At 39.9% G+C, this 21,274-nt stretch overlaps 1 protein-coding gene and 1 pseudogene across 2 annotated transcripts in view; one reads left to right on the top strand and one right to left on the bottom strand.

Moving 5' to 3' along the window:
- The window catches only part of GRM8 (glutamate metabotropic receptor 8), a 731,836-nt gene that overhangs the window by 134,455 nt on the left and 576,107 nt on the right, over nt 1–21,274 (top strand). For both annotated transcript variants that reach the window (XM_035021042.1, XM_035021041.1), the window contains exon 2: nt 7,404–7,620. In XM_035021042.1, coding sequence (XP_034876933.1) covers nt 7,404–7,620 — 217 coding nt within the window. The remainder of the gene's footprint in view (nt 1–7,403; nt 7,621–21,274) is intronic.
- On the bottom strand, nt 18,075–18,323 carry LOC118021247 (annotated as a pseudogene).

The following is a 21,274-nucleotide window of genomic DNA, read 5'->3' as shown; positions in this document are numbered from 1 at the left end:
ATGAGCCTGCATAGCTACAGTGGAAATTACACTTAGTTGATTTGAACTGGAATTTTATCACCTCACTTTGTAACAACAGATATCTCATGCTGATCAGAAGCTTTAGCAAATGAATAGATCTTTGAGTAGTAAAGAAAATGGGAAATGGGTGAATTTTTACTTAAATAGTTTTATAGAAAAATCTTTCAAAATCACAATGCATGGAGAAAAATAATAAAAGGGGTCCTTGATTGATTGGTGGATATATTAATTTTTCTTTCAATGAATATTTATTGAACCTCTACTATGTGTTAGAAGCTCATGTTACAGTTGTAAACAACACAAAGAAGACCCCTGTAGAATCTACATTTTAGTAGGGGAAATGGTATACACAAATTGACACAGGCTGTGATCAAGTGTAATGAAGGAAATAAATAGGGTGATGAGGTACTAATGAGGGTGGGGAGACCCCTGTAGGAAGGGAATCAAGGAAAGTCTCTTTGAATAGGAGACATTTGAACTAAGGCTGAAGAATGAGAAAAACCTGGAAGGACTTGGGCAAAACATATGGAGCAATAGGCATGAAGCTTGGAGGGCAAAAAGGGCTTGGCTGTGTCAGGGAACAGAAAGGAAGCCACTGTGGCTGGATCAGGTGAGTGAGGGGAAAGATGTCAGATGCCAAATCACAAGGATCCTGTAGCAAGATGTTTGGGTTTATTATAAGAGCAGTGGGAAAAAACTGAAGGGCTTTGGGCAAGATTTTTATTTTATCTGATTTTTTTGAAAAGATCAGTTTGGTTACTGGTGTAGAATAGATTTGGAAGAGGCAAGAATGGAAGCAGGAAGAACTGTCAAGTGCTTTTAGGAATCTAGATATTGCAATGGCTTGGACTAGGTGTGACTTTTTTTGCTCTACCATCACTGGGGCATGGCCTGAAATGGCTAATTGAACTTTAGACATCATGTCCAAATTCTGGCCAACAGGAAAGAGGGAGGTGCATGAGAAAGACATATTCTTTTCCTTTAAGACCATTTTTCAAAATTAACCCTCACCACTGCTAATAATCTAAACAAAGAAGACTAGGGAAATGTCTTCTTCTGAGTGGCCAAGTTCTAGGTAAAAATCTGGAGTTCTATCTAGAAGAAGTAGAGAACAGTCATGAGAGGACAATAATCTCTGCTAACTCTTATTTAAAATATATACTTACTATACATATTTGTTTATTTTTATTAAAGTATCTAAGAGGTTATAACTGAATTTCTTTTTTCTAAAATAGAACTTTCGCTTCCTTGAGTTCCAAGTCAGACTTTGGCCTCTCTTAGAGTTTGTAAGTCCAAGATTCACAGAATGACTAGCTAAATGTGGATCAAGTAATTAGTTTTATTAACAGCTGGGCAAACATCAAATAACTTCCTCATACACACAGCTGTCTGTTGAGAACTGGACTGGAAAGCATTTAGTGTGGACTTGAGACCAAAATGGTGTCTCCTACTCCCACACCACATCTCAACCTTAAGACTGCACAGAGGACTTGAAATCAGCTTGTTTAACCAGTGACATGGGCTTCAAGCCTCCCCTCCAACACCTGGATGTCAGTGGAATATGGAGAGGAAGGGTGGGCTTCTTCCCCAGACAGAGAGGCCTAGCCTGGTCTTCTAGCCATACAGAGAAAAGAAGCCTGGTATGTGTGTGGGCAGGTCAGAGAATGAAAGCAGGGCCTGTTAGTGACTCTTGCCCCATAAACATAGAATCCGACCTCTCATTCTGTTCTCTCTCCCTTTGGGCAGAGGAAGGTAAAAGGTAGAGATCTAGGTAGAAAATACAACTCCCCCAGAGAGGTAAGGTTAGGGGTAGGAATCTCTTCTTCTTTGGACTCAAGTGAAAATGTAATGGAAGAAGAGTTTTTTTCCTAACCAAATCAATTATCAGAAAAGTGGAAGCTAAAGCACTTTTTTAAGGAGAGTATGGTGATGAGTATCTTGAGTTGTGCAAATTAATTACCTCAAATATGCTTTATTTGTGTAATGGAAATTTGACCTTAATTTAAGTACACATCATGTTCTTTTTCTTTTTTTAAGATTTTATTTATTTATTTGACAGAGAGAGAGCAGGGAGAGTGTTAGGCAGAGGGAGAGGGAGAAGCAGGCTCCCCTCAGAGCAAAGGAAACCCGATGCGGGACTCGATCCCAGGACCCCGGGATCATGACCCCAGCTGAAGGCAGTCACTTAACCAACTGAGCCACCCAGGCGCCCAAGTACACATCATATTCTTATGGAAACTCAGCACAAGGAAAATAAGTGATTAAAAGCAAAATGACAGGTGTTTTCAAGTGATGCAATTTGCTGTTATAAGGCACTGAAAGAGAAAGAAAGGAAACAGAAACAGTCATGTAAGGACAGTGGTAGAGAAGGCTGGAAGGGAAAATGGATGGAGAAGGGTTAAGAGGTTAGGGCACGGCTGAGGATGGGGAAGAACGGCAGTGGATGTCTCTTCTACAGAGACCTGAAAGAGTGGGTGTATTAGTCATGCTTCTGGCAGGGGGTAATGGGAGAGAGGTTAACAAAAGTACTATTAATAAGGTGTGGGCACAGATAAAGGACCCAACACTGGATGGGAAGTACTCAGGAATTGGCAACACTGGGAAGATCTGAAGGGGTAAGGGTAGAGAGTAGTCACTAGAACCTTGTAAGAACTCTAGCTGTGGATGAGGGCTTAGGTAGAGAAACACCAAGTTGGGGGAAGAAGGAGTTGGAAGAATCAATACTCTCACTTCTATCTTCTGCCCTCCCATCTCTGTTGGTGTCTCCCAATGGCCAAACTCAGATGGAAGCCTGAGGTGAGGGAGCTCAAGTGAGATAGTCATAGAGCAGCCTCCTCAGACATATAGCTGGAAGGAGGAGTAAGAAGGGCAAATGGAGAATAGTCTGTCCAATATTTTGGTGGAATGCAGGGCAGAAGGCTGTGGGGAAGTCTGCATCAAGATTCCTGCCACAGTTTAATTAATTAATTGTCTCCAAATATTCGTTGACCATTTGCTCTGTCAGATGCTAAGGATACCAAATAAATCAATAGACAGTTTTCCCTTGGGAGGTTCATAAGCCAGCACACAGTCATGGTTCTCATGTCAGATGATGGAAGTTATGGGAGCAAGGAGTAGCAAAAGACTGCTCTGCCTGAGAGAATTAGCAAAAGCTTCCCAGGGAGGAGGTGACTTTTGAGTTGGATATTGAATTTGGGCAGAAGATCACCAGGTGGACAGAATGGTCTACACAGGGAACAGCATGGGCAGGGGTGCAGACTCTGTCAGGGAATGACAGGGAAGACAGGTTAGGAAGGAGGATGGGACAAAGTCTGACATCAGGGTTTGGTGACCCAGACTGAAGAGTTTAGATATATTTTGAATGGGCAAGTGAGAGTTAACAGAGGCTTATGAAGGATGTTACTTGTTACAAAGAATGAGCTGATGAAGAATGCTTTTCCTAACACAATCTTTTCTTGGTACATTCTCCTTTTTTTTTTTTTTTAAGATTTTATTTATTTATTTGAGAGAGAGATCACGAGCCTAGGGAGGGGGAGGGGCAGAGAGAGAAGGAGAAGCAGACTCCCCACTGAGCAGGGAGCCTGATGCGGGGCTCCATCCCAGGACCCTGGGATCACGACCTGAGCCGAAGACAGACGCTTAACCGACTGAGCCACCCAGGTGCCCCCATTCTCCTTCTTTTCTTTCTCATTTCCCTCTCTACTTCTGTCCCTCACCTACCACTCTTTTTTTCCACCTTTCTTTTTTTACTCTTGTTGTTTCTAGTAAATGAAACTCCAGGGTGAAGGGATTAGTTAGGATGGATTTAGTGAAGGGAAAAGAAAAAGGAACATTCTGGGTTTTAAGGAAAAAATCCCACTTCCGTTGCCAGTAGGGGGTTAATTGAGGATAGTAGAAATATTGGGAATGCTGGCACAGAAATTAAAATGCTTAATGAGCCAATGCTTAGTGGTCAACCACAATAAAATTAAAATGAGATGCAACTTCATAATGACTTGAAAAGTTTCTTAAAATATTATCAGTATACCCTGATGTCTATTATTATAGACTGCAACATAGCAAAAATTGAGCAAATGAAAACACAAACATGTACTCTCACTTTTCCACACCTTGATCTGCAAAGAGAAAAATCCTCAAGACTTTGGGGAGTAAGTCCTTTACCTAATTATTCAAGCAACCATTTTCTATCTGCACTTTTATTTTATATACCCTTTACACCTGTTTAATTAATCCTATACATGATGCTGACTGCTAATTAAACAGCCCTGGAAGTGACTGACTGAAGGTAGTAATTTGAGATAATTAGTTTTGGTTTCAAACACTCAATTTTCACACTTTGCGCTCATTTTTAGAAAGGGGTGGCTCATTATTGTAGGCAGGGTGGGGGTTGTGTAAGGCATTTTATTGCTGGACTCTGAGTAGCTGAGGAAGTGGGAGGATTATTATATATCCAAATAAGACAAGGAAATGGTATAGTGCTTTAGAATTTGCTATAGAATTCTCCCCTATCTCTTCCTACAAACACACACACACACACACACACACACCATTCCCACATGCACAGAATTCCTTCCAAAGTGAAAGTCAGACTGCTGAATCTTTTTCATTAGAACATAGACATGTACATGCTCTTTGATCTTTGGGAGTTTTATTTAGTAAAAGGTAGATCTCACTGAGCCATTCATTGTCTCTTTCCCAGGCTATTTAGAAGCAAGCAATAGAAGGTGAAAGAGGCCCAGTTTTGGTGTGTGGTTTGAGATTTGAAGGGGTGTCCTTGCTGAGGAGTCATAGGCAGTCTAATCAAGGGAACAGTCTTCCAAGATAGGACCAGTGTATCTAGCAGAGAAAGCATAGGGGCAGGAAGGAGGCAGGACAGACTGGTTTTTATGGTCCCACAATGTTAATAAGCAAGTTAACATGGTTCCACCAGGAGAACAGGACCAGGAAGAATTGGGGGTTAAATAGGATAAAATCATTGTATAGTTAATATACATAGATACAGGTTACACAAAAGCTGAATGGATCCTGCAGCACCCTGGAGAGCTCCAAGCACATTGTTCTAACTGCCACTCCTATTAACTGAGGCTTTTATATCTTGTAAAGTTTAGTTTCACTTTACTGGCTATCAATATGGAGTAGGACTCTCTAGAACCATGAAAGGTTATTCAGATGTTGAGGGCTTTTCCAGGATGTCAAGAGGAGAGTCCACTCCATGTGGACTTGGAATTATCTGGCCAGGGTGTGGTGGGTGACAGATTCCAGACTGTGCAGTCAGCCCCATGTGGGAAGATGGAACTGCAGCCTCTTTGACATCTTAGTACTGACATTACCTGCAGGATCAGATGGGGAGCAAAGTTAATTGTTTTATGTACCAGTCAAACCAAGCAACCTGACTTAGGGCATCTTGGAGTCATTTTGACCTCTGAACTTTCACACTACGGCAGGGCAGCAGAGGAGTGGTGAGATGCATAGTTGCATAGCTCACGCTCCAAAATTGCCCTTCTTTCACTCTTCATACTTTCCTTGGCTTTAACTATCTTCTTCATTATGCGCCCCCCCGCCCCCCTGCTGCGTGGCCTTCTTAATCTCCAGTCCCAAAGACTCTTAAATTCCATATCCCAATATTATCGCCTACTGTTTAGTTGCTTTCATTCATTTCATAGGAGGCTCAAAAGAAGCCAATAAAAAATTAAACTCACAATTTTTGTCTTCCAAATCTCCTCTTTTTCTATGTATCTTGGTAAATAGCAAACATCATCTACCCAGTTACCAAAGCCATAGAACTAAGAGTCATTCCACATTTCCCCTCATTACTTTCACCTTACCTTGCTTTTTCGATACATATAGGTTCTACACCCTTCCCCACCCCCATTCTCCCCCATCATTGCCTTAGTTTCAGTTTTCATTGCTTAGATTTCTATAGTAATTTCTAACTGGTTGTTCTGCATCTAGCATGGCTTTCTTTTAATTTATCTGTAAGCATAGTGTGGGCCCACCTGCATTAGATTCTTCTGGAAAGCATATTAAAAAGCAGATTTCTAAACCTCTAGACATATCAAGTCAGAATTTTCGGGAATGAGGCTAGCTAGGTGTACATTGAAATTTGAGGGTTGCTACTTTCTCCACTGCTGCCAATGTGATCTTTCTAAAACAAAAATCTGATTATGCCACCATCTTAGTTACAGTCATTCTGTGCTACCCCATGCCTTTGTGATAAAATCCACACTTGTTGTCATACCTGACTAGCCCTTTATCTGTCCAGCTTTGCTGTTTATTTCCCGAAGTTCCTCCCTTGCTATCCTACATTCCCTCCATGTGAAATGCTGCAATTCCTGGAATCTACCATGCCCTTTCTTGACTGTATGCCTTTGGGCATGTAGTTCTTTGTGGCTGAAATGTCCTTCCTCACCTTGCTTGCCAGATTTCTTGCATCGTCTGTGCCCCATCTAGCCTGAATGTCCTTCCACTGTACTTCTTTAGCATCCATGTGTTCTTCTATCCTAGCACTTTTCACTGGTAGAGTAAAAGTCCTTGCTTGGATATATGAGTAAATGTTACTCATTTTTGTATAAAATTTTTACAAATTTTAAAAGGTTTTTAGGGGGAGATTGTGGCATGTAGTTAATTTGTTACTTTGAATTTATTTAGGAAAAGTGACATAGGATTCCTAATTTTCAAAGTCTGGCAATTCACCCTATGTGTGACAGAAAATTGTCTCTTTTCCTAAAGAAATTATAGTATAGATTCCCGTTTTGTAATTTTTTTGGGTGGGCAGCTGGAAAGATCTTTTTATTAGAAGATACATAGTTGGTTGTTCCCAAATCTTTCTGTGGCACTCAATGATTATATCAATAAACAGTGAATAGACTCGTAAAACTGTATATTTAAAGTAATTTACCAAAAGTGTAATCTTAAGATTGAAATGGTATCAAGTGTAAAAAAATCTCATATTAAATTCTCTGTTCATGATTGTGTAGCCTTTATATCCTAAAGCCAAATACAATTTCAGAGGTGACCTTTTCTGATGTGTGTATGCATTAAACCTTCATTTTGGCTTCATTTTTGTGCCAGAACTTATCATTTATGGTATAAAAAAGAAGCAATAAAAAGCACAAATGTTTTGCTTTGGCTTCACAGCCTGAAGCAACACTAGGTTCTTTTTTGCTATTTAGAAATGTGTTTTGAAAGAAAGTGAGCCTACAGACTTTTATAAAATACTAAATAAAAATAAAATAAAATTGGTGGTCACAAAACCATATTTTGGCTTCAGGCTGATATGGCTAGGTTACTGGTATAGCTTTGGCTACTTAGTCTCTTGTGTGACAACTCGTCATTCGACAAAATTCCTTATGGGTTGAAATGATCTGTCACTTGTTTTGCAGATACCTCAAATCAGCTATGCATCCACAGCCCCAGAGCTAAGTGATAACACCAGGTATGACTTCTTCTCTCGGGTAGTCCCACCTGACTCCTACCAAGCGCAAGCCATGGTGGACATTGTCACGGCACTGGGGTGGAATTATGTGTCAACACTGGCTTCTGAGGGCAACTATGGAGAGAGTGGTGTGGAGGCCTTCACTCAGATCTCGAGGGAGATTGGTAAGCATATATTTATCAGATGACTGCATTTGGAGGTGACAAGTTGTGGAAGTCTGAGCTTCTCCAAGTGCTCTCTGATCTGTGTGGAATAATTAGAGCTCCTACAGATGCATGACCTAGGCTGTCCACTCTAGGGAGAAGTTGGGTTTATTATAAATGATTTTGTTGTTCATGGTCTATCAAGGTGACATTTTGGTGCTAATTTAGGAAATAGAGCTCCTGACTCAGGCGAACATTTTTTAAAGTTGTCTGTTTTGATGAGGGAGTTTGCTGGCACATTAGAGCCACTGTAAATTTGAATAAATGACATACTATTTGATTGTTCCAGGTGGAAGTTTACATTAGCAAGTCATTAAATTAAAAAAAAAAAGGCAGTGGAATTTAACATACAACACTAGAGGGATTAAGACTGGTAATCATCTTAAAACAATACTGAAGTAACCCCCAAGGCTGTACTTTAGCAATATTCTTATTGTCATATTTGACTTTTTGCATTTTTATTCTTACCTTATACTCTGTAGCTTACAGTGGAGTGAAGGGCAGTATGTAAAATTTGGGTTAGAACAAGGTGCTGATGAACTCTGTCCTGGGCTTTTTTAAAGGTGCTTATCCAAATCTCTACAGGCATTTTACCACGTGTATGTTTAGCCATGAGGTTGTAAATCCATTCCAATATGTGAAAAAATCAGAACAAAACAAAAAAACAACTTAAAGTGCAAATCTTATTGCTGACTGGTCAACAATATAACTTAGTGGGTGAAAGGAGACATATTGTTACTTAACAAATCTAATTTTCTTATTAAGAATTACTGAATAAGATGTACATATTTTTTCTCTAAGAGTAATAATAATATTTTGTGGAAAAATTAAAGTGCCCCTTGGCTGTTTTTGAGTAATTTTGAACTTGAAGGAAGAAATTATATTGATAATTTGTTGCCTTTCTTGGAGGCTTCAGCTCAGGAAAAGGTCATGGGAGTGATTTGGGCTTATCTAGAATTAGCAATGACGGAGTCTAAAGTTATATTATTGGAATAAGTTTTCTCTTGAAAGACTTGAAGATGCTTGGGATCTGTTCTTCTTCATTTACTAGGGCATGAAAATTTATTATACACAACAGTTAGTATATTTAACATTTATCCCAGTGCTGTGCTATTGTGGAAAATGTAGAAAAGGCCTGGTGTTGTTGGACAGATTGGGATTATTTATTTATTTATTTATTTATTTATTTATTTATTTATAAAGATTTTATTTATTTATTCATTAGAGACAGAGAGAGAGAGGCAGAGGGAGAAGCAGGCTCCCCGCCTAGCAGGGAGCCCGATGCAGGACTCGATCTCAGGACCCTGGGATCATGACCTGAGCTGAAGGCAGACGCTTAACCATCTGAGCCACCCAGGCGCCCAATTGATTTAATTCAAGAACTGTCCACACCTGTTGTTAGTGTACATGATACCATACTCTTTGCTCTTTGAAATTTTAAATTCCATCATTATTTCTATAAAAATGATTCAAACATTCAATTAAACTTTAAAATATGACAAATTATATTATCTTCTTGCATAAGAATCCTAAGTTTTTCTTAGAGGAAATGCCCACTCAAATGAAAACAAAAGCTTCTGGAAGCAGGGTTGATGCATTATTTAAGCAGCTGATGTCAGTTCTCACCAGAGTGATAATTCACCAAGAGAAGGAAACTGATAGAGTATGTATTGAAATGATATGTTTTTTGCAGTGATACTGTACATTCTTCAACTACAGGTCACATTGTGTGCATGAAACAGATTGCTATGAAAAATTCAATACAGGACATAATTTGCCAGTTGTTGCAGAATCTGATAAAATGCATTGTTCTAAAAGTTAAGTGAGATCGCAGTTTTATTCTTTTGACTAAAAAAAGAAATACTTAGTTTTCACTTTTGGGGAGCATTGCTATACTTTGGTAATACTGTCACATAAAAGGATTCAGATGGTGCTGTTCATTATTCCTGTTTCTGTCTTAGTCATTAGTATGGGAGAAAATAATTTTAGTGCCTTGTGTATGCTCCTGATTAGAGCAACACATTTCTTCAATGTTGATCCTTTCAGTATTCTGTGACTTGATTGGCTGTCCATTCTATTTCAGCTCTCACTTATCTGGGGAATGGAGGAGGGCTGGATTGTCACTTAATATGCAGAATACTGAAAAGGCCAAATTGGTACCACACTAGAGTATGCCATGGAATATATTAAATATCAAAACCATCCCTCATTTTAATGACAAAGATTTTTATCTAGAACAAAAATAGCTGAAAATTAAACCTTTTACATGACAATGATATTAATGGGAATAGCAAATGGTAGCAACTTAACCCATTCTGAAATGATCTGATGACTCTGATGAAAATTCATTAGTTCTGTAACATTCACTTCTCTTACTACAACATTGATGACATTTCTGTCACCATGTTAGTAGTGTGTTTTTAAAAATCTTAGTATCTTGACTGAGAAGGAGATGTATAAATTCATTTTGTGGAGTGTCTGCCTATTAATAAAATTATATATTTTCCCAATTCTTATAAATTTTCCTGTACTCTGTTCTGAATTTCTCTCTTTAGAAACATTGATTGCTAAGAAATTCCAGTGTAAACTGAGGCTTCCAATGTTTCCTCTCTGATTAATTCAGACAGATTATAATGGAATGATAAGGAAGTGAAAATCTGTTTAGTGATAATTGCTTGTATGGTTTGATTAGAACATTTTTCATTTTAACAAATCTGAGACTTGGGGGAAGTGTCTGTGAATCTTGGAGAATCAAGAAAATGAGTGAATGATGGTCATGAACACAGACAGATGTCTGTGATGGCTCTTGTCTAGCCAAGATCATTCTAGGGAGAGCAGGACAGGAGTTACTTGATAAAATAAAGACAAATAGTCCCTTGATATCCTAGCTATTATAGTATCAGCCCAAGGCATTCTTGACTATAGGATTTTTTTTTTTTAAAGGCAAAAACATTTGAGATCAGCAAATAGCACAATTTGATTAGAGCATATTTTGTGTCATGATGTATAGGAGACAAAATTGGAAGGTTTGATATGGACGCATAGTTGAGTATTCCACCTCCCAGAGAGGTAATTTTATTCATCTTCTACACAATGAAGGAAACTGTCAAGAGAGAGGGATCTATCAGAACGTATTTAAGATTGTATTAATGAGAAGTGGAAGATGGGGAGACCAGTTGAGAGGCCTTTGCAATAGCAGTCTTAGCTTGATATAGGGCAGTGACAATAGAAATGGAAGAGGGAACAGACTTAGGAGATATTTGTGAGGTGGGGTCTATGGAACTTAGGAATTGATTTGAAGTAGAGCTTGAGGGTAAGAAGAAAATTAAAGTTGAACTTGAAATTCTGAACCTAGGCAATTAGGAGAATGCAAGTGCCACAAATAGAAAAGAGTCAGTAAAATGGAGAGGTTGGTTTGGGATTGGATGGGAAGTGTGGTTATTGTATTTGATTACAAATACAATAAATTGTAGGTACCAATACATATCTTTTAGGAGAAAAACAGCAAAGAATGTTTGTCTAGAGCTGAGAGGGGAACTGAGATATAGACCTGAAGCTCATTCTCACAAAATTGATAATTAAGGTGGGAAAGGTAATTGCTGAGGTAGAAGATGTAGTGTGAGGATTGAAAGGGGCTGAGGATAGACTCTTGGGGGAGAAGTTTTATGTAAAGGTAAATCATAACAAGACTTGGTAAGGATGTAGAGGAAAGGGAACCCTTGTACACTGTTGGTAGGAGTGTAAATTAGTGCAGTCATTATGGAAAATAATATGGAGGTTACTCAAAAATTAAAAATAGAACTACTTTATGATCCAGCAACCCTACTTCTGAGTATATATCTGAAAAAAAAATGAAATCAGTATCTTGACGATATATCTGTACTCTCATATTCATTGTGGCACATAATAGTCATAATAACCAAGATATGGAAACAACCTAAGTGTCCATTGATGGATGAATGGTTGAAAAAATATGTGTAAGTAGAATATTATTTGGCCTTAAGAAAGAAATCCTGCCATTTGTGACAAAGTAGATGAACCTAGAGGACATTATGCTAAGTGAAATAAGCCAGACACGGAAAGACAAATAGTACCGAAAAAGTTGAACCCATAAAAACAGAGGGTAGAATTGTGGTTTCCAGGGGTTAGGGAGTAGGAGAAATGGGTAAATGTTGGCCAAAGAGTGCAAGCTTTCAGTTATGCCAGATGAGTAAGATGAATGTATAGAATGGTAACTACAGTTAATACTGTATTGTATACTTGAAATTTGCAAAGGGAGTTGATCTTAAGTATTCTCACTACACACACACACACAAATAGTAACTATGTGAAGTGATGGATATGTTAATTAGCTTGATTGTGGTAATCATTTCACAGTATATACATATTTCAAAACATGTTGTACACCTTAAGTATATACAATTTTCATTTGTCAATTATATCTTAGTAAAGCTGAGGAAAATTGATATAAATGGAAAAAAAGTGTGGGAATAATGGCCTAGACTTATCAAAGCTAAGAGTAAGTATGGCAGAGTGTTATCTTCTCTTGATGGGTTTGTGGCTATGAGGGGACTCTCAGTCTCCTTTGAAGAAGATTTCCATGATGGGAGATGGTAGGAGTTCTTGAGGAAAAATTCAGGGATATTGAGCTGATTTTCATAGGAGAACAGGAACTTTTGCCAGAGAGCATAGCTGAACATGTGTGGTACAGTGGCAGGAATCAAGGAGTGTCCTTGAGGGGGTGCATTAGTTCCCTAGGGCTGCCATAATAAAATGTCACAAACTAGATGGCTTAAAACAACAGGAATGTATTGTCTCACAGTTCTGGAGACCAGAAATCTGAAATCAAGTTGTTAGCAGGGCCATGCTGCTTCTGACAACTGTAGGGGGGAATCCTTCCTTTCCTTTTGTAACTTCCGGTTTCTGCTAGTCATCCTTGGTGTTCATTGGCTTGTAGAGACATCACTCCAATCTCTGCCTCTGTCATCATATCACAGTCTTCTCCTTTCTTGTGTCTGTCTGTGTCTTCTCTTATAAGGATGTCCATCATATTAGATTAAAGGCCCACCTTACTCCAGTATGACCTTATCTTAATTGCATTTGTGATCACCCTATTTCCATATAAGGTCACATTCTGAGGTACTCGGTTTTAGAATTTCAACATACCTTGTTGGGAGACAAAATTTAATACCCATAGCAGGCAACAGTAGTGAAGATGGGTGTACATAGGGAGCTAACTAGCAGTGACAGGAATGGGAGGTAGACCAGGAGGATAATAGATTAGAAATGAAGATGAGAGGGGTGCTAAGTAGAAAAAATTTGGTTAAATGGAGAAGGCTATAACAAAACCAGTTCAGAAGTTTCTTTTTGAATGTTACAGGATTTGAACCTCCCTATCCTGTCTACTTGGGTAGATGGAGTGACCTAATGGATGATTCAGGGTTCCATACTAGGGTAGGTGGTGGGATCCAAGTCTGGCTTTCCTAGGCTTCTAGGTAGTTAAGATCACAGTGGGCACTCCCTGTGCAGTGGTGAACTGGCCGTTCAACCCCCCTGCTTTGTGTAATCCCAAGGTGCTGCTCTTTTCAATGACATCAGGAAAATTATAGACATCCAAAGAGTCCTATTGAGCCTAATTTATTTTTATTTTCCCTTTTGGGCTCTCTTGGCCTGAGGGAAGGGAATAAGCTCAGTTGCTGCTGTTTGTTAAGACTTATCCATGTTGCACACCCTCAATTGTTAGGACCAGAGTCCTCTATTTCTGTCTTGTTTTAATTATTTGATACAATGTTTTCATTGATATTGTAATAAAGAGGTTCATAGTATATGCTTACATTTTTCCATCAAAAACTCTGGGGCTTGCAGCTTGTGACTCAAACAAATGACTTCCTTGAGTCTTTAGACAGGCTTTCACTTGTCTTACCTTATTATATTATTTTTAAAAAGACAGGATAATAAATGTTAATGCTACCACTATCATTATAAGGGGCAAGAAAGCTAAAGCTTTATCTTTGAAGATAAAAGGAATTTGTGAAAGCATTATATCTTTTCACTGTGGATTTGTACAGTATGGCAACACACCTCCTTTAATCAGTCATCATGTTTATGAATGGCTTATTGAAGATGACAGGCCTGCGAGTCATCATTGCACACATTACAGGGGCCAGAATAGACCTGATTCTGTCAAATCTTCTAGCATATGTGACTTTTTTTTTCTAATTTTTTTTCTAACTTGCAAATGCTGGAAGCTTCCAACTATCGTCTGACATGTGTTTGGAATCTTAAAATCGCAGAATTGGAAGGGATTGCAGAGGTCGTTGGACTGGCACAATCTGTTTGAAATGTTAATGCAATAAACCAATTTAATTAATTCTTTTTTTTGTGTATAAAATGACTGACACTTGCCAATAGTGATTTATTTTTTGGCGGGGGTCAAGCAATAAAGTCAGGGAGATTTCATTCCTAGTATATAATTGAAAAGTGTCCACTGATCATATTTTTAAACTATGTCAGTACCATTTTAAAAGAAAGCATTTTTTCCCTCTTGGATTATAAACAAGAACCAAGTTTCTATTAGCTGAAATGGATTCACTTCAAGATTAAAACAAAGTATTTTCAATGACAGAAAGAAAGGAATACATAAAGCACAGCTTTTCCCCTCAGATGTTCATTGCTTTGGAAAAATGACTTCCAGCAGGCAAAAATCAATTTGACAAAAGTATTAATGTTGTAAAATACTATAAATGAAAGGAAACATTTAAATTCAATTGAAAATTTTACTTTATATTCCTACAGCTGAGTTCCATTGATAACGCCAAATTTTAAGTTGCAAATCACATTTAATTAATAGTAACACCAGGTAATTGGCAAGAATAACTTCAAAGGAGGGCTGAGGAAATTGCAAATTGGAACTGCAGGTGCAGTGATCCTGCAGAAGCTTTATAGGGATCCAAAGAAAGTGTATATGATTTTAACAATTACTGCAGAACCTGATCAAATAGAGCATCATTTCAAAGCTGTTTTTCACCTTGGCCTTTCTTAATATTTAGGGCTTAGGAACTGCTAAGTAGCAGCAGCTGCTGTTAATGTGAAATAGCAAACAACATTCAATTAGTGCTTTCAGACCTATGATTCTTAATGCTGTAGTTAAGTGTTCCGGAAACAATGGCAGTTTGATGCAGTGGAACCCACGTTAGAGTCAAGAAGTTGTTTAAATCTCTTTTCTTCAGTTATGAGACTTTGAGGATTAATTTTCTTGTCTGAAAAATGGGAGCCCTCTCCTCAGTGGTCATTAAATGATATAAAGCTGATGAATGTTATTCATAAACTCTAACATGCTATTTGATATCAAGTACTACTAGTGAAAGGAATGGGGATAAGATGGATTTTTCCCCCAGTGTGTGGCAAATCTACATATTATGAGGGTAGTAGATGTAGTGCCTGGTGTGTAGGATAAATAGCCAGAGAGGGCTTGCCTTGATTCATTAATTACCTTCAAACTTATTTATGTTCTTCCTAAGAGATCATGGAGATCAGAAAGGAGGATTTTGTGAAGCTCCTGACACCTTCCCCTCTTTGTTATCCTTATTAGTCTCCATAACCACTATGGTAAGTCTTCTACCCTAAGTCTTATTCTTGTCAGGTGACACAATAAGTAATATTGTGTCATCTGACAGTTGTCTTTGCTTGGGTCTGGTTGTTTAGTTGCCACTTAGAAGAGTTGAGATTTCAGGACAAGTCTGGAATATCTTGCCTTGTCTTCATGGATGTGCTCCTGTAGGTCCCTTGGCACCACTTGGCACTCTGACTGTAATCCTGACCTCTCTGTATCCATCTTCTCCCAGATTGTGTTTTTCTCGGGGGATAGACCCCCCCCCCACCACCTCATACCCACCCCCATGCCAATATCCAGCAGAGTGCCTGGCACATAACAGATGCTTTATGAATGTCTGTTAAATGACCATTGTCACCAGATTCATGGTTGTGTTGGTATTGGAAGCCTAGACGTCAGGCTTGCTCAGGCTCTGGGATCTGAAAGGGAGAGATGTTTCCAACAACGGTTTATACATTTTCTTTCCTAATGTGTAATCGAAGTGGGAAACTTCAGGGGTTTCCATACTGTTGAGCCACTTAGAATTCAGTTTTTTCTTACTGGCAAATACCAAAGCCTATAGTTTGTAGGTGGAGACCACCTCTAAGCTCTCAGGTCAGACAATGCTAGGGAGTAATTAAATGCTTCTCTTGAGCTGGGTTTGAGTTCCAGAATTGTCATATCCTAGCTCTGAGGCCTTGGGTGACTTAATCTTGTTGTGCCCCAATTTCTTCATCTGTGTAATGTATTTAACAACTGTGCAAGATGTGAATGAGATCATACATAACAATGTGTGGCACATGGTAAATGCTCAATCATTGCTAGCCTGTATTGTGTTAGGAGTTCATTCTCACCAGTGGGTAACCAAGGAGGGGTCTTATTGCCCTGAACCTGTATCCAGTTTGCTTGATGAGCAAATAAGAAGGCAGAGTGAGGTCCAAACAAGTGCTCAATTAAAGGCCACCAGTGCTCCTTATTCCTAAATCTTGCTTCGTACCTCCTAGCAGTGACCAATCCTATTATTTCTATTTTTTAGCCTGACTGATTTGTTACCTAGAATAGTGTTGGCACATGGTTGAATGCCTGAGTTACTTAAATATCAGTCAGCCTTGGAACCCTGTTCTCTTTCTCTTCCTTTTTCAACCTAAATATTAATCGATTCAGCTAGCATTTATTGTGCACACACCCTGTATCAGGACATGCTTGTGCTAGGCTTAGGATATAGAGATGAATCATGGCTTCTGCTTCCTAGCTGGGCACCGTGTATCAGAGGACTCAGAGATGCAAGCAAACCATTACAGATGGATGTGATTGTTGCCTTAACAGAGGTATCATTTCTGGGCATTGCCCAAGAACACATTGCCCCAAAAAGGGCCTCCTGCAGTTCCTGTAACAAAAAGACCTGGCATAACACAGTGGAGGGTGGCAGTCTGTGAAACTTAAGCTGAAAGACAGTGCACCATGTGATGGGAAGTGATATTTAGATAACTCCAACAGAAACATAGTTCCCTGAATAAGAGGCAGCACAAAGAATGGAGTGTGGAATATACCAACTTTGTAATGAATGTTGTGCTTATTTGTGAAATGTTTAACAGCTGTAAAATGTATATAGCTTTTTGACCATTTTTATTTCTTGATCTATTGACGATTACTCTGGTGTATCCACTGATGGACAAATGTATGACTTGCCCTCTCACATTAGCTCTTCTCCCTGATCACTCCTTCCCAGCATCGCTTATGCCTTTGGCAGTGTTTTCATCTTTGTTTAGTTCCTGAGTCTGAGCCAGGGCCAACAGTTTTCCTCAACCTCAGCCCACAAATTTCCAGGGTTTGAAATGTTTTGACCATGATAGACCCTGTGCCTCGTGGTCCCAGGGTGAGCCCTGATCCCCTCTCTAGGTCACTGCAAACTTACTGTATTATCCCATCCTTGACTCACACTCTGGATCTGTGGGAATGGGGCTCTGCCCCCGACTCTGAACTCTGAGGTTTGGGCCATGACACACTGCCGATTCCTTGTCAGCTCTCTCACCTTATTGGGTGGGGGTGTCCAGGCCTGCCTATATTCTTGCACAGTGGCTGTAATCTGACTCTACATAAAGTTGCTGAGCACAGCCCTGCCTGTGGAGTGGGCCCCTGATATGTCCTGGGGTCCTGGCCCTCTCTGACTTGTTGCCTTTACATCTCCCACATCCTTTTAGTGTCCTATCCCTAGAATAAGAGAGCTTAGCCTCAGATGATGGTGTGAGGTTCTTTTTCAGAGATTCCCAGGCAAATTCTTGGGAAGGGACAGGATCTGTCATTTTAGTAGGCAGCCCCTGTTTTGAGTTATTTTTTCCTGCTACCTAACTCTCATCACCAACTATATTACTTTTCTAGGGCTACCATAACAAAGTACAGCAAACTGGGTGGCTTAAACAACATCAGTCTAGGCTCAAGTCCTGGATCAAGGTATCTGCAGGATTGGTTCCTTTTGTGCATTGTAAAGGAGTATTTGCTCTATCCCTCTCCCCTGGCTTCTGGTGGTTTGCTAGCAATCTTTGGTGTTCCTTGGCATGTAGACCTATCATTCTGATCTTTGTTTTCATCTTCACAGGGTGTTCACTCTGTGTGTGAGTGTGTGTGTGTGTGTCCAAATTTCCCCTTTCTTCTTTTTTTTTTTTTCCAAGTTTCAGATATTTATTATTCAGTGTAAACCCCAACACAATATACCAACATGATTTCGTGCATTTAGAGGGGAAATATTTCCTGGATAAGTGGAAAATTGTGTGGATGGCTTCTGGAAGACCTTCATTCTAAGCAGCTTTGTAGTGAAACATTTCATTTAGAGGTCTGAACCTTCTTTCTTCAGTGTGCTGTAATCTACATTCACTGAGTAGAACTTGTATTGATCATTGGGACCCAGTTTGTTCCAGGGTTCTGGGTTATTCTTCCTAACCCAACTGACATCTGGATTGAACAATGCAAGGTGCAAGACATACAGCGCTGCTCCAGTACCTCCTGTCCCAATAAATACGAAGAGGGGGATCAAGCTTGGATGCTTCTTGGCCTGACCGATGGTTTGGCGTCACATGGTTGCGGCAGAGGCCTCCTGTCCAGGAGAAGAAAAAACCAAACGTGGAAGGCCTGGCACTAAGTAATCCCTCCAAATTTCCCTTTTCTATAAGGACACCAGTCATATAGGATTAGGGGCCCACCCTAATCTAATATGACTTCATATTAGATGACCTCATATGAGTGTGATCTCATCTTAATCACATTTGTAACAACCCTTAATTAAATACATCTGCAATGAAAATAAAGTAACATTCTGAATTACTAGGAGTCATCATATGAGTTTTTCTGGTACAGTTCAATCCATAACACCAACGATGGCTGATGGATTTATGGAGTTCTTTCTGAATCGAACCCACATTAGTCCTGGTTCTTTGGATTCTGGGCATTGGGCTACTCAGTTTCTCCTGAGGCATCAGCTTTTATAACCAGGTTAAGCAACCTTGTTTCCCCTTGTCCTTGCAGCTGGTCTCTGCATGCCTCAAAACTGAATGCCCGAGTCATGACAAGCATGCACTTCTCCTCCTTTACCTAGTGCTAAAGAAATCACATTCTTTTATTTCCTTTTCCAAAGTAATTTCCTCATTAAAGCCATTCTGTTTGGAAACTGTAGCACTAGATGGGAGCTTTAAGGTGCAATTTGTACTTCACTGTGTCCATAGGAGAACATAATATAAAAATACCCTCCTGCAGAAATGAAGAAGCATCAGAATCCATTTATGTCATTTTTGTAGGCCTGAAAAGGTTGGCCTGAGAATTAGGAGTGTGTTTTCCCAGTTTATTACTTATCAACTAAGTACTAATTATGGTTTCCTTGAAAATAAATGGCTCAAGAATAGTACAATCAGAAGGCTATGAAATGAATAGTTTGTTGAAATAGGTGCCAATTATTTCTGGGGTTCTGTCCCTTGGCAAAACCATGCTGCACAGTCTTTGTTCTCTAACATCTGCATGTTTGACAGATACTGGGCTTCTTTCTTGGCTTCTTTCAGTGTTACCTGACCAGAGCCATTCCATGACTCACTGGGGACCCCACAAGGGAAAGGGAGGGGAAAGGAGAGAAAGTGAAACTCAAGTCAGCACATTTTGTTTCTTGTTAACAGCTCTGGGAAGAGGTTTGGTTGGGAAAGGAATTTTAAGTAACGATTTAAACATATCTTCTGGCATTGTAGCAATGAGAGAGAGAGGGAAAAAAGCCTCTTGTAGCAGCTCAGATACACTTCCAAGGCCATGGTACTCAGGGCCATGTGACTCTGGGGCCACATTTGCATCATGTATCACGGCTGGCATGCACATAATGGACTATTAAGGGAAAGTGGGATGCACTGAGTACATTGCCAGCCTTTTGTGTTTGATTTCGTGAAGGACAACCAGTGTGTTCCCCTTCAAAATTATGCATGATGCTATTGCCAGAAGGAATCCTGCATTCGGTGGAATTATTCATGTGAGCTGATGTGACAGTTTATTCAACAAATACTTGAGTACCTACTGTGTGTGTGGGCTCTGTTCCTAGGAGGTTATGGATATGGTGTTGGACCAGTCAGACCTGGTTCCTGCCCTTGTGGGATTTCTAGTTAAGCTTACTGTCTTTACATTTCTCATGTCCTTTTAGTCTCCTATCTCTAGGCTATGGGAACTCAGCCCGAGCCAAAAACAGTGTGAGATGCCCGAGATTGAGAGTCTATGAAAATGCGGAGAGGGGCCCTGCATCTGCCACATCAATAACTAGATCCCCTCAGTGTTCTGGAGGCTTCCATGGCATGCTGAGAGGGAAGGGACATATGTTTGGGGGAAAAGTACACATGTGTGTGTTTGTGTGGGTATGCAAAAGGATATGCCTGGACCAAGGAAGGAGACAGGCCCGCTCCCCAGGGCAGGTGTTTGGGAGTAACACCAGGTGCCAGTGGGGTGAGTGCCATTCAGGCCTACAGAGCATAGATCAAGAGATTATGTTCCCAGGTGAGTAACGTGAACTTCCTGTCGTGTGGCACGCCTGGAATTCCTGCCTTGCCCGACATTGGTCTGGTTAATGTTTCCGTATTCTTCTGTTCTCAGATTCTTTCCCAGAAGTCTTCTCTGATCTCCTCCTCCTCCTCCCAGCTAAGTTAGGGTTCTCTTCTCCATGTGCTGTCAAATAAAAACGAATCCAGACGTGGATAAGGAGAGACTTTATTCAGAAGACAGACTATTGTAATAGAGAATGCCCCTATCTCAGAAATCTGCAAACATGAAAAAATCAAAGGGGAAAAAGTCTTTTCTTTACAGGGTAGAGAGGAATAAGCAAAAGCTTAATGGAGATTTTTAAAAGGGAAGTTTGGGCAAGCAAAGGGGAAATGACTAGTGAGGTCTGATAGGAAAGTGTCCTCTTGTGGTCAGCCAATTCCCGGGGGAAACTAATAAGGGGACATGTTCCATTTTTCAGTGCTTGCTCAGATTTGGGGGCAGACAGAGTTCTGAGGCACGTAGGAAGGAGAGAAGCCTGACCTAAGTTTTGTCAAGGCAAAGTAGAAGGGGCCACTATGAACACTTGGTCAGTTTCTAGGTACTTTACAAATAGATATCTTACCACTTTGTATTTTAATTACTTCTTTGTCTTCCTTCAGAGGTAGAGAGCATACCTTATTTATCCTTGTATAGTACTGTGGGTCTAGAAGAGGTTCTAACAATGCTTGTTGAGTGAGTAGATAAATGAGCACAAAGCAGGTGAGTGCATCCTGGGGACAGGATATCAGAAGGAGGTAGTTTGGAAGATGTAGGTAGGTGGACAGGCTAGCAGTCCTCATGGAAGGGGGTGCACCCTGCCTAGGGTCAGGATGCAGCATCACATCCTACCTTCTGGCATTTGGGAGACTTGGGGTCTGGGCAGCAGGATGGCTCTACAACAGGAAGTTTCATGGGAAGGAAGGAGAACTAGGAAACCAGAGTTCAAGGCCAGGTTTAAGTTGGGAAACAGAAGCAGTATCTTAAGTA

The sequence above is a fragment of the Mirounga leonina genome, unplaced genomic scaffold, assembly GCF_011800145.1.
Source record: "Mirounga leonina isolate KUSES-001 unplaced genomic scaffold, KU_Mleo_1.0 Mir_174, whole genome shotgun sequence".
Lineage (NCBI taxonomy): Eukaryota > Metazoa > Chordata > Mammalia > Carnivora > Phocidae > Mirounga > Mirounga leonina.
Note: the sequence above shows the minus strand (reverse complement) of the source record. Positions and strands in the feature narration are given on the sequence as shown.